Here is a 15778-nt window from a genome sequence, read left to right as displayed (position 1 = left end):
TACTGGGAATGGGCCATTCTCTGTGGTAGGGGTTGGCCAGTGCATTGTAGGATGTTTGGCAGCAGCCCGGGCCTCCAAGCCCCATTTCTACTGACTTTTGAGTTGACAACAAAAATGTCTCCAGAAAACCAATTTTGATAACCCAAAATGTCTCCAGACATCACCAAATGTCCCTTAGGGGGCAAATCACACCAACACCCCCACCCACCCATAGCTGAGAGCCAATATCTTGGGTACTGCATGCTGATATATAGTTCACTAGTGAGTTATAGGGAAGAAGGTTAATTTCATTTTAACTGTAAATAACTTTATACTCTTCCTTCCTTTTTTATTAAACTTTTAATTTTGAAATTATAAAATTATAGATTTACAGGAAGTTACAAAGACACGTACAGGGGGGTCCAGGCACCCTTCACCTGCCTCCACCAACGGTTCCATCTTGCATAACTAACTACTGGGGCCTCACTAACCTGGTGGCACAGAAGAATGGGAGAGTCTCAATTACTCAATTTTCCCAAGAGTTAAACATTTTTGTACCTCAAATCTTCAGCCTTCAAACTGTGTATTTCTTAATGAAAACCCTTCTAAAAGTGGACATTTCCCTGCCTTCTTACATAAAGCAGACTTGTTTGGTTGTTAGGTGCCGTCAACTCAGTTCCGACTCATAGCGACAGACACTATGTACAACAAAACGAAACGCTGCCTGGTCCTGCGTTATCCTCACAGTCACTGTCATGCTTGAGCCCACTGTTACAGCCACTGTGTCTTCCTCTTTTTCACTGAGCCTCTATTAAGCATGGTGTCCTTCTCCAGGGACTAGTCCCTCCTGATAACATGTGCAAAGTACGCAAGACGAAGTCACCACTCTCGCTTCTAAGGAGCTTTCTGACTGTACTTCTTCCAAGACAGATTTGTTTGTTCTTCTGCCAGTTCATGGTATTCTGGCAGTTCAATATTCTTCGCCAACACCATTAATTCAAAGGCATCAATTTTTTTTATCGGGCTTTAGGTGAAAGTTTATAGCTCAATTTCTCACACAAAAATTTATACACATATTGTTTCATGCCATTAGTTGCAATCCCCACAATGTAACAGCACACTCCCCCCCCCACTTTCCACCTCAAGTTCCCTGTGTCCATTCAACCAGCTCCTGTTCCTTCCTGCCTCTGGACAGGAGCTGCCCATTTGGTTTCGTGAATCTGATTGAACTAAGAAGCACACTCCTCACGTGTATTATTTTTTGTTTTATAGTCCCGTCTAATCTTTGAAGAGCGGGCTTCGGGAATGGCTTCAGTTCTGGGATAACAGAGCGTCTGGGCGCCATAGTTTCAACGGTTCCTCCAGTCTCTGTCAGACCATTAAGTCTGGCCTTTTTATGTGAATTTGAGCTCTGCTCCACACTCTTCTTCCGCTCTGTCCAGGACTCTTTGTTGTGCTCCCTGTCAGTGCAGTCACTGGTGGTAGCTGGGCACCATCTAGTTCTTCTGGTCTCCGGCTGGTGCAGTTTCTGGTTTATGTGGTCCTTTAGTCTCTTGGGCTAATATTTTTCTTGTGTCTTTGCTTTCCTTCATTCTCCTTTGCTCCAAGTGAGATGGGACCAACTGATGCATCTTAGGTGGTCACTCACAAGCTTTTAAGACCCCAGACACCACTCACCAAAGTGGGACAAAGGCATCAATATTTCTTCAGTCTTCCTTATTCACTGTCCAGCTTTCGCATGCATACGAGGCAAATGAAAATACCACGGCTTGCGTCAGGCATACCTTAGTTCTCAAAGTGACATCTTTGCTTTTTAACACTTTAAAGAGGTCTTTTGCACCAGATTTGCCCAATGCAATACACCGTTTCATTTCCTGACTTCTGCTTCCACGGCTGTTGATTGTGGATCTAAGTAAAATGAAATCCTTGACAATTTCAATCTTTTCTCTATTTATCATGTTGCTCACTGGTCCAATCGTGAGAATTTTGGTTTTCTTTATGTTGAGGTGCAATCCATTCTGAAGGATGTGGTCTTTGATCTTCATCAGTAAGTGCTTCAAGTCCTCGTCACTTTCAGCAAGCAAGGTTGTGTCATCGGCATAACGCAGGTTGTTAATGAGTCTTCCTCCAATCCCGATGCCCCGCTCTTCTTCATATAGTCCAGCTTCTCAGCTTATTTGCTCAGCATACAGATTGAATGAGTATGGTGAAAGGATAGAACCCTGACGCACATGTTTCCTGACTTTAAACCATACAGTATCCCCTTGTTCTGTCTGAACAACTGCCTCTTGGTCTATGTACAGGTTCCTCACGAGCACAATTAAGTGTCTCGGAATTCCCATTCTTCCCAATGTTATCCATAATTTGTTACAATCCACACAGTCAAATGCCTTTGCATAGTCAATAAAACACATTTTTTTAAGATATCTTTTTGGATGTTTTGTGGAATGCAAAGAGACAACTCAATCAGCAAGCTCTTGGATCACAGGACATCAAAGAATTAATTTTTGGGGGGTGAAAATATACACAGTCATAACACCATTTCAATAATTTCTACATGTACAACTCAGTGACATGGGTTACATTCTTCAAGTTGAGCAAACATTCTCATCATCCTTCTCCAAATTGCTTCACTATCATTGGCTGAAACTCACTGCCCCTAAGCTTCTTATCTAACCTTTCAAGTTGCTTTTGTCAATGTGATCTCACATAGAAAATTGTTTAAAAGAACAATGCTTGAGGCAGACAGACCTTACTTATTAAGTTAAACTGTTTTTTCATTCAAGAAGACTTCGGGGGATAGTTTTGGTTTAAAGATTATGTCAGGGCAATAGTTTCAGTGATTCATCGAGTCTCAACGGCTCCAGAAAGTCTGGATTCCATTGAGAGTATGAAATTCTGTTCTGCATTCTTCCTACCTTTGACCAGGATTCTTCTATAGAATCTCTGATCAAAATATCAGCAATGGTACCCGGACACTATCTAGTACTTCTGAACAATCACTTTTTAATAAGTCCTTCCTGTTTTGGCCACATCAGTTGGTTGGTCCATCACATGAAGTGCATGGTTAGGCCCCATCAATGAGGATTACTGGCATCAGAGGGACCCAACATCAGCACAGCATCACCTCCTCTTTAAGCACGTTCATTTGCTCTTAGAAACAAGTCAGTTTGCATGAGAGGCAAGGAAAAGTAAGTATTTCAGGACAGAAGCAGAGAGAACGTGATAAAGGAGGCTGGGGTATAACCAAAGGCATCCATGTATTAGTCTCTGAATGCCAGGCAATGTCCCCAGAGGGACATGACCCTGGCCTCTTCCCTGACCTTCAGGGCACAGTGTGCCAGTCATCCTGGGCCAAACAGCTCTAAACTTCCCCACGTCAAACCCTCATGGGGTTCACACAAGCCAGCTAAGAATAACCATCTGTTCCTACATAACTGATGCTTCTCAAAAATTAACAGAGGCCCAGGAAAAAAGGATAAGAGATAATTTTCAAAAAAGACAGGATGAGCAATTTGTAGGCAGTCAAAAAAATTTTTTTTTATTTTTATACAATAAAATAAGGAGCCTTGGTGGTGCAGTGGTTAAGCACTGGGCTGCTAACCGAAAGTTTGGCAGTTCGAACCCACCAGCCGCTCCGTGGGAGAAAGATGAGGTAGTCTGCTTCGGTAAAGGTTTACAACCTCAGACACCCTATGGGGCAGTTCTACTCTGTCTGAAAGGGTCGCTATGAGTTGGAATGGACTGGATGGCAACAGGTTTGGGTTCTTTTTTTTTTTTTTTTTGAGAATAAAACAGCTATTTAGGACAATGTTGAAATTCCAAAAGTTACAGAGAGCCGAAAATATCCACCTAATATCAACATTGTTACAGTTTATTGAGTTGGATCATTGTGATCAACAGGAGTGTAACCGAGACCTTAATGTGCTGGGTTCAAGTTAGGCAAACATAAATTTGCCATATAAATCTACACACAGGGAATGATGGCGGAGGGGAAATGAGAAGGGAGGAGTGGGAGAAGGTGGAAGACGAGGAAGGGGTTCTTAAATTCATATCTATAATCCTATCCTCTGATTCTATGCTTAATTTTTTCCATTTAATTCTGTGATAAGTCAATATATACACCTGGTTCAAAAAACCAAAGGAAGGGGTATTGTGGCTTTGTTTAGGGTGATGTAAAACTTTTGGAAACAGATGGTGGTGATGGCAGCACAACATGGTGAATGTAATTAATGTCACTGAATTGCGTATTTGAAAATGGTTAAAATGGCAAATTTTTATCTATATATTTAACCACCATAATTTTTTTAAAGCAAAAGGGATAAGATGATATGAAGTGAAAAGTCTCTCCCACGCCTGTGACCCCATCTTCATAGTTCCTACCCCCACCACCCCAAGACAAGTAGCCATTGTTACTAGTTTCATATGTATGTTTAAGGAACTTCACTGTTGTTGGATGCCATCGAGTAGATTCCGACTCATAGCGACCCTAAGTAACAGAGTAGAAATGCCCCGTAGGGTTTTCTAGGCTGTAATCTTTACAGAAACAGATCACCAGGTCTTTCTCCTGCGGAACTACTGGGTGAGTTCAAACTGCCAACTTTTCAGTTAGCACCCAAGTGCTTAACCATTGCACTACCAGGGCTCCAGGAATTTTATGCATCTAGACAAACTGCAACATACTTCTCCTCTCCTGGCTTGTTACACAAAAGGTTATGCCTGTACTCCATAGGCAAGCATGCCCGTCCTGTTCTACACTTGCACATGAGTGTGGACGGCCAGCCCACTGAGCTTCTGCTTCTCTCTTCCTGACCAGCAGCTTTCCAACCACACTCCACTGCGATGCTTACAATAGTAAAGAATTATAAGCTTCATTTTGCCTGGTGCTGGTGACACGCCGAACACAGACCCCGCACTGTGCCTCCTTTACTTCACTGAACCATCACTGCAGCCCCTTACTGTTCCCTGTTTACATGCAAGGAAACTGACGCTCAGAGAGGTTAGGAAACTTGCCCAAGGATGCACAGCTAGCTACATGGCAGCCAGGTTCCTACCACAGGTCTATCCAGCTGGTCCACAGGACAAGAGCAGGGTCTACTTCTTAGAAAAGACAAACGGTGGTCATTGCTCAATGTGCAGAGAGAAATGAATGCACAGACATCATCTATCAATGTTAAAATTTCCGGCTCCAATGTGGTAAAACACCAGCACCTCCTGTGCCACTTTTCTGCTAGCCTCTGCACAAAATGGGTCTCACCTGTGGCTGTACACCGACATCTTCAGAGGAGTGGAGAAAACACAGCTGCCTGAGTCCCACAAAGTGCAAAGGGAAAAACACAGTCACCTAGCCAAGGTAGTGAACAGGGGCTCCAGCACTGGAGTCAGACAGATTCTGCCCCTCATTGGCTGGGTGAACTGAGGCAACTAAGTCAATTTCCCTTAGCATCAGTTTCATCACCCTTCCGCCTACACTCTGTATAACTTTTGTGGGCTTTTGATGAAAGTATCACACAAATACCTAAATAACAACTCCTGCTATAATCACAGGAGTCCATGGGTGGTGCAACTGATTACGCGCTCAACTACTAGCCAAAAGGCCAGTGGTTCAAACCTACCCAGAGGCACCTCAGGAGACAGGACTGGCAATCTGCTTCCGGAAGGTCACAGCCTTGAAAACCCTATGGAGCAGTTCTACTCTGCACACATGGGGTCACCATGACTTGACTCGACAGCAACTAACAACAAGAATCATAGAACCAAGGGGACCCTAGGAGGGAGAAACCGGTGGACAGGGGCGGCATGGCAAGGCCTCAGGGAAGAAGGCCTCTGAGAGCACAGGTGTCAGCCCCATGGAGCCAGGGGCCTGTTTGGTTTTGCTCATCACTGGAGCGCCAAGCCCTGGAAGAGTGCTTAAGTCCTCCCAGTTGCACAACAAATAACCAGTTGTTGAATGAACGAAAAGATGTAGGATGTTTAAAAATGGGTGGGGATTGGGCAGTTGGGTGATGTGCCAGAAAGAGCACTGGATTGGGGTTCAGAAGGACCCAGCTCATGTGCCTGCCCTTCCACCTACTGGGGGTACTCCAGCTCAAGTCCCTTGGCTGTGGCCCTCAAGTGCCAAATGAGGAGTTTGAACAAGACAACGCTAGCTCCTCTAACTCCAAAGCTTGCAGAGGTCTTTAAGTTATGCATGGTCTGGCCCAAGTCTTACGCCCTTTACGTGACAACTCTGGGTCAGTTACATTGACCAATTCCTGATTTGTTCCGAACCCACCCAGCACGTCCTCATGTCCAGCATTTTTCTCACCTTCTTCTTCTCCACCTCCAGGCACTTGTCCCCTTTAGTCACCAGCACTGGAAAAGCACAAGAAACCCTCAACCTGGGAGAAAGGTGGACAAAGATAAAGAGCACCCCAGCCTCAAGTGAGCCCCTCACCCTTTTCTCAGACGCAAACACCACCTGAGGAACTGAATGAATCGTGGGATACCTTGAGACTATCACTGTCTTCTTTTTATATATACTGTGTCCCATCTCCCAGGCAAATGGTTTTACATAGTTCGTGGTCTCCATACACTGTCCCAACACACAGGAGGCCAAGAGTCTCCGTAAATATTTCTTTGCTTTATTTGATTTAAATGTAGATAACTGAACTCAGCAGAATTTAACTTCACTTTTATTCTATCTGATTAATTTTACTGAATTTACTGGAAAGGCAGTCGACATTGGAAAAAAGACCTAAGCTAGAGGTCAAGAAGCCCATGCCAGGCTCACCAGGTGACCTTGAACATGTCACTTGACCCAAGGGTTCCTGAAGTCGAAGCTACCAGAGGAGGTAATACACATTATTTCCCCTTCCAAAACCAGAGTGAAAGGGGAGAAAAAGGAACTTAGAAGTTTCCAAACATCCGGGAACTATTTTTGGAACTAAATGACTTTTCCATTCACTTTTCTTTAAAAAAAAAAAAAAAGATATTAGACAAGAAGTGGTTGTTGACAATCTAAATGGAAGCAAGAGATGATTCTTCCAGGAGCTGGCCACATAGGGCCTTAAAAGCAAGATGCTTCCCCATGCTCATACAAACACTATCTACAAACTGAAAGGCTAAAAAATGGAGAGGCTGTTATTTGCTTATCAGAAAGCCCAGCCAGGGCAGTTTATATAATCCAGAAATAGTCTGTGGGATAAATATAGAAATCCTCCTATAAATTAATAATAAAGGCTCCAAAAAGGTAGGGATGATGCCATCTGATTCTGTACGTGGGGCTCTAACCTGGCAAATTCCAGAACCATGGATTGTTTTCTCCTTAAAGTGAAAGCCTGTTCAAAGGACTTAATATACCACAGACTCCTCCAGGTAGCACAGGTCAAATCCTGTCTTGTATACAAATATGTCTCTTAAAAACATATACTATGATATAATCTTGGTCTTCTACCATCAGCATGATTATCTACACACTGCTTTGATCTCAAATGTGATATCAGCCAACATTAAGTTTCAACCACTAGGTCAATCTACAGAATAATACCAAAACCACTCTGCAGGAAGTGTACATATAAATACCAAATTGTTCCCTCAGGGTTGATTCTGACTCATAGGGGCCCTACAGGACAGAGCAGAACTGCCCCATAGGGTTTACAAGGCTGCCCTGGTGGTGCAGCAGTTAAGCACTTGGCTGCTAACCAAAAGGTTAGCAGTTCGAATTCACCAGCCACTCCTTGGAAATCCTATTGGGGCAGTTCTCCCTGTCCTATAGTGTCGCTATGAGTCCGAATCCACTTGATGGCAGCTGGATTGGTTGGTCTGGTTTAATCATTATGGAAGCAGACTGCCACATCTTTCTACCAGGAGGTGGCTGGTGGGTTCAAATCACCTATCTTTCTGGTTAGCAGCCGAGTGCTTTAACCACTGCACCACTAGGGCTCCTTAAATTCTTCCAAAGAGGGAAAAATGCTTTTCCCAAATTTTCTGCCCAAATGGTAAATAATTTTGGGTAAAATTCTGTAAGGTGGTGATTGTCCTCTGAGTTACCATAGAAATGATAAATTCACTTTATATTTTTTAGCAAAGTTTTCGGGTATGATTCCCAGCAAATGAACTATGAAATTTATATGCACAGTACTGGTTTAGAGAAACACTGAATTTAAACCTAAGGTGGGCTTGTAATCAAAATTTAAAATTCTGTTTCCAAAATACTGAGATTTTAGCCACAGCTGTAAAGATGTATCCTTAGGCTTGCGTGCTATTTGCTATAACTTTAAAAAGAAACTAGTCGCAATAAATCACCAGCCCTCCCTGAGCTGGCAATATTGAATGTTGTTAAACACAACACTGAATGGAATTACTATAAAACTTCCAAGAGATTTTGTTTACAATCCTTGGCCCTCACTTACTCTGCTCACAGAGCATATTTTAATGCTCTTACAGAGTTTTTGTTAAGTCACCTACCAAAAAAAAAAAAAAACCTGCTGCCATCGAGTCAATACCAACTCATAGAGACACTATAGGACAGAGTAGAACTGCCCCATAGGGTTTTCAAGGAGTGCCTGGTGGATTCGAATTGGTTAGCAGCTGCAGCACTTAACCACTACACCACCAGGGTCTCCTTAACTCACATAGGAAATGATATATCTAATCCACAACAATTTCCACCTAACTTACTGCATTTACTTATTCCTCCACAATTTCATTTATAGTACTTAAGAAAAGCTATTATTTACTGGCCTTCTTTCCCATCTTTTCATTTCTTTTTTTTCACTTATTTTGTTGTTGCTGAGAACATACACAGCAGGACATACACCAATTCAACAGTTTCTACATATACGACTCAGTGACGCTGAGTACATTCTTCAGGTTGTACAACCATTCTTACCCTCCTTTCCTGAGTTGTTCCTCCCCCATTAACATAAACTCACCACCTCTTAAGTCTCCTATCTAATCTTTCAAGTTGCTTTTGTCAATTTGATCCCACATAGACCTTAAAAGAGCATAATGCTCAAGGCAAACATTTTTTTACTAGTTAAGCTAAACTACTGCTTGGTTTAAAGAAGGCTTTGCGGGATATTTTTGGTTTAAGGTTTAAAGATTATCTCAGGGCAATAGTTTCAGGGGTCCACTGGCTCATTTCTTGAACACCAGTTCCTGGTTGTGAGAACTGAACATGAGTCAAAAAAGGTTTTAAGAGTATCAGATGCACACGGGAGAAAACATTGTGCTTGGAAGCACAGCTCTGCCCACGTAATAAAAACTAATAACAACCTTAAAGAATAACTGGTCACCCATAAAAATCGGCAATGTTCTGTTGTGATGGAGCTGCAGAGACGACTATTACAGCCTTCAGCCAACTCCACTGAAATGTTTGTGGCTTGCTGAACATTCCATACATATTTCGGGCAAGGTATTCTGGGAGCTGAAGTTCAAGCTGTCCCCCGCTGAATTTTCACTCACTATAAAAACATTGTCTCTGAAAGTATACACATGTTTTTACTTTACAAAAAATGTAAAACATTCACTTTTGCCCACTCCATCGACATGTTTAGCATTAGAAATGGTGCTTTTTAAAAACCTGTAAGAGATGTCTGCAGAAAGCAAAAAACGTTGAATAACACAAGCAGATTTGGGGAAAGAGGAACATAGGAACTGTGGAAGAACTACAGGGGAACGATGTTTCTACAACTTGATCTCTCTAGTATCTGTTCACCTAGGTCACTGGTTGTACCTCGAAACAGAAATTCTTACGTTTCTTTTTTTCATTTGGTATCCCCGCTCCAATATGACCACAACTGTTTTCTATTACCCTCATAAAACAAGCTTTAGCCTTTTTTAAGCAAAACAGTCTTTTTAATTGGTTCATTTTCCAGTTGTTGGGTCTGTAACATACAGACAGCACGAAGGGCCCCCGATTCTGAATAGCTCTACCAAGTCCAGAACTATCCCAGGCTTGATCAAACAGCTGTGGGGCTAACTTTTGGTTAAAATTACAATATGATCTCACCTGATTTTCAAAATAACTTGACACTAAGCATTTTTTGAACCCATAAAAGTGTATTACGATTTAGAGATGTTTCTGAGCCCAGAGCTCAGCCATGTTCAGAGAGAATGTTAGGAAATCACGATCCTTTGGTTTGGTTTGGTTTTTCCCCTAGCTGAGCCCAGAGAAATCATCAAACAATTCAGCAGTTTCCCTCCTCAAACGTTTATTTTAAAACACCCGTGCCATGTGGCGCTGCCTTTCCTGCGTGGGCAGGAGGAAGCAGGCACAATGTCACCACACTGGGCCCTTTCAGAAGTCGAAATCACTGGAAAGCCGGCAGCGTTTCCTTTTTGGCACTCAGGCCCAGGGTGAAGTTACTCTAGATAGGACAAGATATCAGATGACCAGTGGAAACACTGGGGTTCAACACAATTCCACAAAGAATGTAGACGAACCCTTGAAACCAGTGGACAACTGAGCAAAAAATGAAGAGAAAACTTCACTGAACGAACTTAAGTGAAATCTAATAGTGTTTCCGCGATTGGATTTACTTATACGAATAATCAGGCAACTTCGTGCTCTATGCATATCTGCCACAAAAAGAGACCTGAAAGACCACTTTTGTTTTTCGTTTCTTCCGAAACCATCTGGGTCTAATCATCTCCCATGCTGGCCGCCGTCCGCCGGGGTATTTCAAACGGCATGTGAACTCGCTTGATTTTTAAGGAGCTGAACAGCAACTCCGCAGAGTTTGGGAACAGGCTCTCCCAACTCCAAATGGGTGGGAATCCCTGAAGTGCCTCGTCTGGCGTCAAGCTCTGGATGGAAAAGGCTGACCCTGCCCGACAAGGAACCCACATCCCGATGCGGGGCGCGACGTCTGTGCTCCCAGGTGGCAGCTTAGCGGCTGGGGTCGCCTGCCGGGCCAGCGGGCCACAGAGGCCCGGGGCAGGGATGGGCGAGGCCCCACAGAAAGAGGAAAAGCGAGCCATCCGTCAGCCCGGCGGAGGAAATTCCAGGCGCCCAGCTCCCCGGCGCCGGACAGCGGGTGACGTGAGGGAACCGAGTCAGAGGGAGGAGGCCGCTGCTCCGCGACCCGGGGGCTCAAGGCCATGGACCCCGGGGGCGGGTCGCCTCCTGGGGTCCTCGACCCTCTCTCTGGGCCCAGGTGATGGGGCGCCCCCATCCGCGCCCCTACTCGGGCGGCCCCTGGAGAGTCCCGGCTGCGAGAGAGAAGCTCGTCGTTGCCCGGACTCGGGAGAGTCCTGGCAAGTCCCGGCCCAGGAGGGGCGTCGGACTCTCGCCCTGGCTCCCAGTGTGGTGGCCCTTACCGGTCGCGGGGATCGATCCACGACGTCTGGCGCGTGTTGTGGTCGATGTAGAAGACGCGGCCGTCGTAGTCGCGCGCCTCCTCCCAGCCGGCCGGCAACGGCAGCTCAGCGCTGTCCCGGCCCCGGGGCGGCGGCGGGGACGCGGGGGGCACAGCGGGCGCGGCAGCGGGGGACGCGGGCTGCTGCGACTCGCGCGGGGGCGGATCCCGGGTGGCCGCGCGCGGACGCGGGCCGCGCCACCGCCGCCGCTGGCCGGTCAGCCACGGCATGACCGCCCGCGCCCCGCCGCCCGACCGCCCCGCGCCCGCCGCCTCCTCCGCCAGCCTAAGGCTCTGCGCCCGGGGCGCGGGGGCGGCCGCGGGGAGCCGCCCGCCGCGCCCGGCGCATCCTCCGCCCGGCGCCGCGCACCGGCGCCGCCGCCTGCCCGCTCGCCGCTCCTCCCGGGTCGTCGCCGCTGCCGCCGCCGCCGCTGCCGCTGCCGCTGCCACTTGAGTCACAGCCCCGAAGCCGCTGCCACCGCCGCTGCCACAGCCGGCGGCCTCTCAGTGCCCGCGGCGCGCCCGGCCATCTTCCCTCCTAGCCGCGGCGGGGGCGGGGGCTGGATCGGGCCCCGCCCCGCCCCGCCCCGCCCCGCCCCCTGCCCCGCGACGGCTCCTCCTCCCTCCGCCAGCTCCTCCTCCCGCCCCCCGCCGCCCCGCCCCCTGCCCCGCGCTGCCCCTCCTCCTCCCACGCGCGCTCCTCCCTCTTCCCGCTGCTACCCTTCCTTCCCATCTTCCGAGCACTGCTTCTCCTCCCACCGCCCGCTGCTCCTCCACCCCTGCACCTTTTTCCTCCTCCCGCTCCTCCTCCGCCCGCTGCTCCTCCTCCTCCTGCCCTCCTCCCCCGCGCGCTCCGCCTTCTCTTTTCCTCCTCCCCCGCGCGCTCCTTCCTCTCCCCTCCTGCGGCACCACCTCCGCAGGCCTCTCGCTCGGGGGCCAGGATGGGCGCCGACGCGTCCGTCGCGCAGAGGAAGGAGGACTGGGAGGATGGCGCCCCACCCCGGCTGCAGCGCAGCCGGCCTGGGGCTGACTCCGGGGGCCCAAACAATGCCCGGGGTGGGGGAGCTCACTTCGGCCCTAGAAGCCTGAGGTCCGCCCCTCTGCCCACCCGGGCCGGGGCTGCGCCCTGGGACTCCCGGGTACCCCAACTGGTCCCAAGAAGAAGGGGAAATTCTCAGAGGGGTGGAGGGGCGGGGTTCGGAAGCTGAAGGAGGAACCCGCAGCCACTCCTCTCGGGTGCGCCAGGGAGGACACACCTGGCAGCGGGAAGCCGGGCCGGTGGCCACCTAGCGTCCCCGCCAGGAGAGTCCCCGAAGGGCTTAACCCACCTTGGCCCAGGCCCCCCGACCCTTCCTGAGCTCTTCCATCTCCCAATCCGTAGGATCCCGCAGTTTGAGCAGAGACTGCTGGGAGGAAGCCAGATCGACTCCTAAAATATCAAACCTTGATGGTAATTGACTTTCCGCTTGCATCTCAGCGCTGAGGAGACTGAAGCCCCCAAGGACTGAACTCTGTCTACTCCAAATTCCCCAGCTACTTGTGGCTCCAGACCCCCAGCTGCAAGACTTATGCCAGGAAATGCAGGAAGGTATCAGGGAGGCTTTTTTTTAGAAATACTTAGCACTTAACCACTGGACCACCGACACAAAAATATCCAGTAAAAACTGCAACAGTGGCTCAAAGCCATGTACATACGGGAAAGACTCGGAAAAAAAAATGTCGCAAAATGCTCACAGGAGTTTGCATTCCTCTGGTGGGATTATTTTTTCTTTTAATTTTTTACCTTCCAGTTTTTTTTGTAAAATGATAATAGTTTTATAAGGGGAAAAGTTTTAAAAAGAAAAACGTGAAGGTATAGAGACTTCGAGGTCTTTCCTCTTCCACCTCCCACCACAACACAGAAACTTCCTTGCTTTCAAAGTATGTGCCTCCACCCAGATGTTTTATGCCAGAAATTCCACCAGTGAAATCCTGTTAGTTGAACACTGACAGGAGCCCTGGTGGTACAGTGGTTAAGCGCTCAGCTGCTAACCCAAAGGTCAGCAGTTGGAACTCACCAGCTGCTCTCCCTGCTTCTGTAAAGATAACAGCCTTGCAAACCCTATGGGGCAGTTCTACTCTCTTCTATAGAGTCGCTATGAGTCAGAATCGACTCCACGGCAGTGGCTTGAGGGCTTTTTTGTTTGTTTGTTTGTTTGTTTTTTAACAGAAGATACAGGTGGAAAGAGAGAAAACACACACACACTTGGAGAAGGAGAACCCTATACCTGTTGCCATCAAGTCAGTCCAACTCATGGTGGTCCTATGTGTGTCAGAGTAGAACTGTGCTTCACGGGGTTTTCAATGGCTGATTTTTCAGAAGTAGATGGCCAGGCCTTTCTTCTAAAGCACCTCTGGGTGGACTTGAACCTACCTTTCGGTTAGCAGCTGAGCACGTTAACCGTTTGCACCACCAATGGACTCCCATAGAAGGAGAAGGCAAGATAAAGAAAAAACACACACACACACACACACAAACAGTATGGGGTAGTCAAACAGATATAGTAGATGTACACCAATGGTCATTGCAGCATTATTCACAATAGCAAAAAGGTGGAAACAACCATGTCCATCCACAGATAACGTGGTATATGCACACAATGGAACACTACTCAGCTATAAAGAGAAATGAAGTCCTAATACATGGTACGACATGGATGAACCTAGAAATACTATACTGAGTGAAAGATGTCAGACACAAAAGGACAAATATTGTATGATCTCACTTATAAGAAATATCTCAAACAGGCGAATAGCATAGAGACAGAAACTAGTGTTACCAGGGACGGGGGAGGGGGAGGGGGAAAGTTATTGCTTAAGGGGTAAGAGTTTCTGTTTGGGGTGATGAAAAGGTTTTGGAAATAACTAGTGGTAATAGTTACACAGCATTGTGAATACAATTAATGCCACTGAATTACTCACTTAAAAATGGTTAAAAATGTCAAATTTTATGATATATATTTTTTACCATACAAAAACGAACCCGTTGCCGTCGAGTCAATTCTAACTCATAGTGACCCTACAGGCAGGGTGGAGCTGCCCCATAGGGTTTCCAAGGAGCCGCTGGCGGATTTGAACTGCCGACCTTTTAGTTAGCAAGCCAGTCTCTAAGCCTGTACACCACCTGGGCTCCAAATAGCAAATTGAAGGGAAAAAAAAGTAAGGAATGAGGAAAGCTACATCAGCCAATAGAAACTAGAGATAAGCTTTGGCCTCTTACTGAGGAAGACAGAACATCTGGTCTACCTATTTAGACTGACAGCAGCATCTATGGTGAAGGACCTACTGTATGCAGTGCTGTGATGCTATAAGGAGCAGGAGAGAGTCTGTGCCCCCCATCTGGGGACAAACAAAACATAGGCAATTCTAATACAACAGTGATTTGTATATGAGTCACTCAAGTTTGGAACTCAGGAGAGCTTTCTGAGACCAAAGGGACGGACTTGGGGGAGGAAGCTGAGTTCTGAGTCTTACTACCAGCCAGGTGCTGCTGCTGTCATCAATGCTGGTAGATCGAGCTGACGTCGACAGGCCCCACCCAGATCCACTTGCCTGCTGAGCAGCTCTCCCCAAAGATTACCCTTAGGCGACAGGAGAAATCTGAGAGAAGGCACCAATCCCCATGACGGATTCTGCCCAGCCTAGTTGCTGGGGTGGAACAGACTCTGGTTTGACTTCAGCTTCAGAGCTCCCCGTGGAATCAGGTGGGGCTGGACTGCTTGCATAAAGATTACAGCCAAGAAAACCCTATGGGGCAGTTCTACTCTGTCACATGGGGTCGCTATGAGTTGGAATAGACTTGACGGCACCGCTGCCCTAGCCCACCTCCCAGACTCCTGTAAGCAGGTCCCAGTCAATCGTTTCTGTGAGAATCTCCATCTCGGGCTCTGTGTCTGGGGCACCTGACCTAAGATAGTCCCCACATGTCAGACTCTTGTTCAGAGCACTTAGCAAATACTCATTCAGTCATCCGAACAGCATTTACAGGTATTCCGAGAATTTCATTTAGTCGTTGTTGTTGTTGTTAGCTGCCATTGAGGCGGCCTCCCACTCATGGCAACCCCATGCACAATGGAATGACACGCTGCCTGGTCCTGTGCCATCCTCATGATCACTTGTGGATTAGACCATTGTGATCCATAGGGTTTTCACTGGCTGATTTTCAGAAGTAGATATCTAGGCCTTTCTTCCTAGTCTGTCTTAGACTGGAAGCCCCCCTGAAACGTGTTCAGCATCACAGCAATACACAAGCCTCCGCTGACAGACTGGTGGTGGCTGTGCATGGAGCACGTTGGCTGGGACTTGAACGGTGTCTCCTGTATGGAAGGTGAGAATTCTACCACTGGACCATAACTGCCTCCATTTGCACATTAATAGAGGAGAAATGAGTGAGGGATGGCATGCCAGTAAAGACAGAT

At 47.4% G+C, this 15778-nt stretch overlaps 1 protein-coding gene across 1 annotated transcript in view; it reads right to left on the bottom strand.

The window, feature by feature from the left end:
* Positions 1 to 11552, bottom strand: part of WWC3 (WWC family member 3) — a 127270-nt gene extending 115718 nt beyond the window's left edge. The window contains exon 1 of the mRNA XM_064277955.1: positions 11284 to 11552. Coding sequence (XP_064134025.1) covers positions 11284 to 11552 — 269 coding nt within the window. The remainder of the gene's footprint in view (positions 1 to 11283) is intronic.
* Positions 11553 to 15778: the final 4226 nt, after the last annotated feature.

The sequence above is a fragment of the Loxodonta africana genome, chromosome X (genome assembly GCF_030014295.1).
Source record: "Loxodonta africana isolate mLoxAfr1 chromosome X, mLoxAfr1.hap2, whole genome shotgun sequence".
In the NCBI taxonomy this organism is placed as follows: Eukaryota; Metazoa; Chordata; class Mammalia; order Proboscidea; family Elephantidae; genus Loxodonta; species Loxodonta africana.
This window is presented reverse-complemented; position numbering and strand designations above follow the sequence as displayed.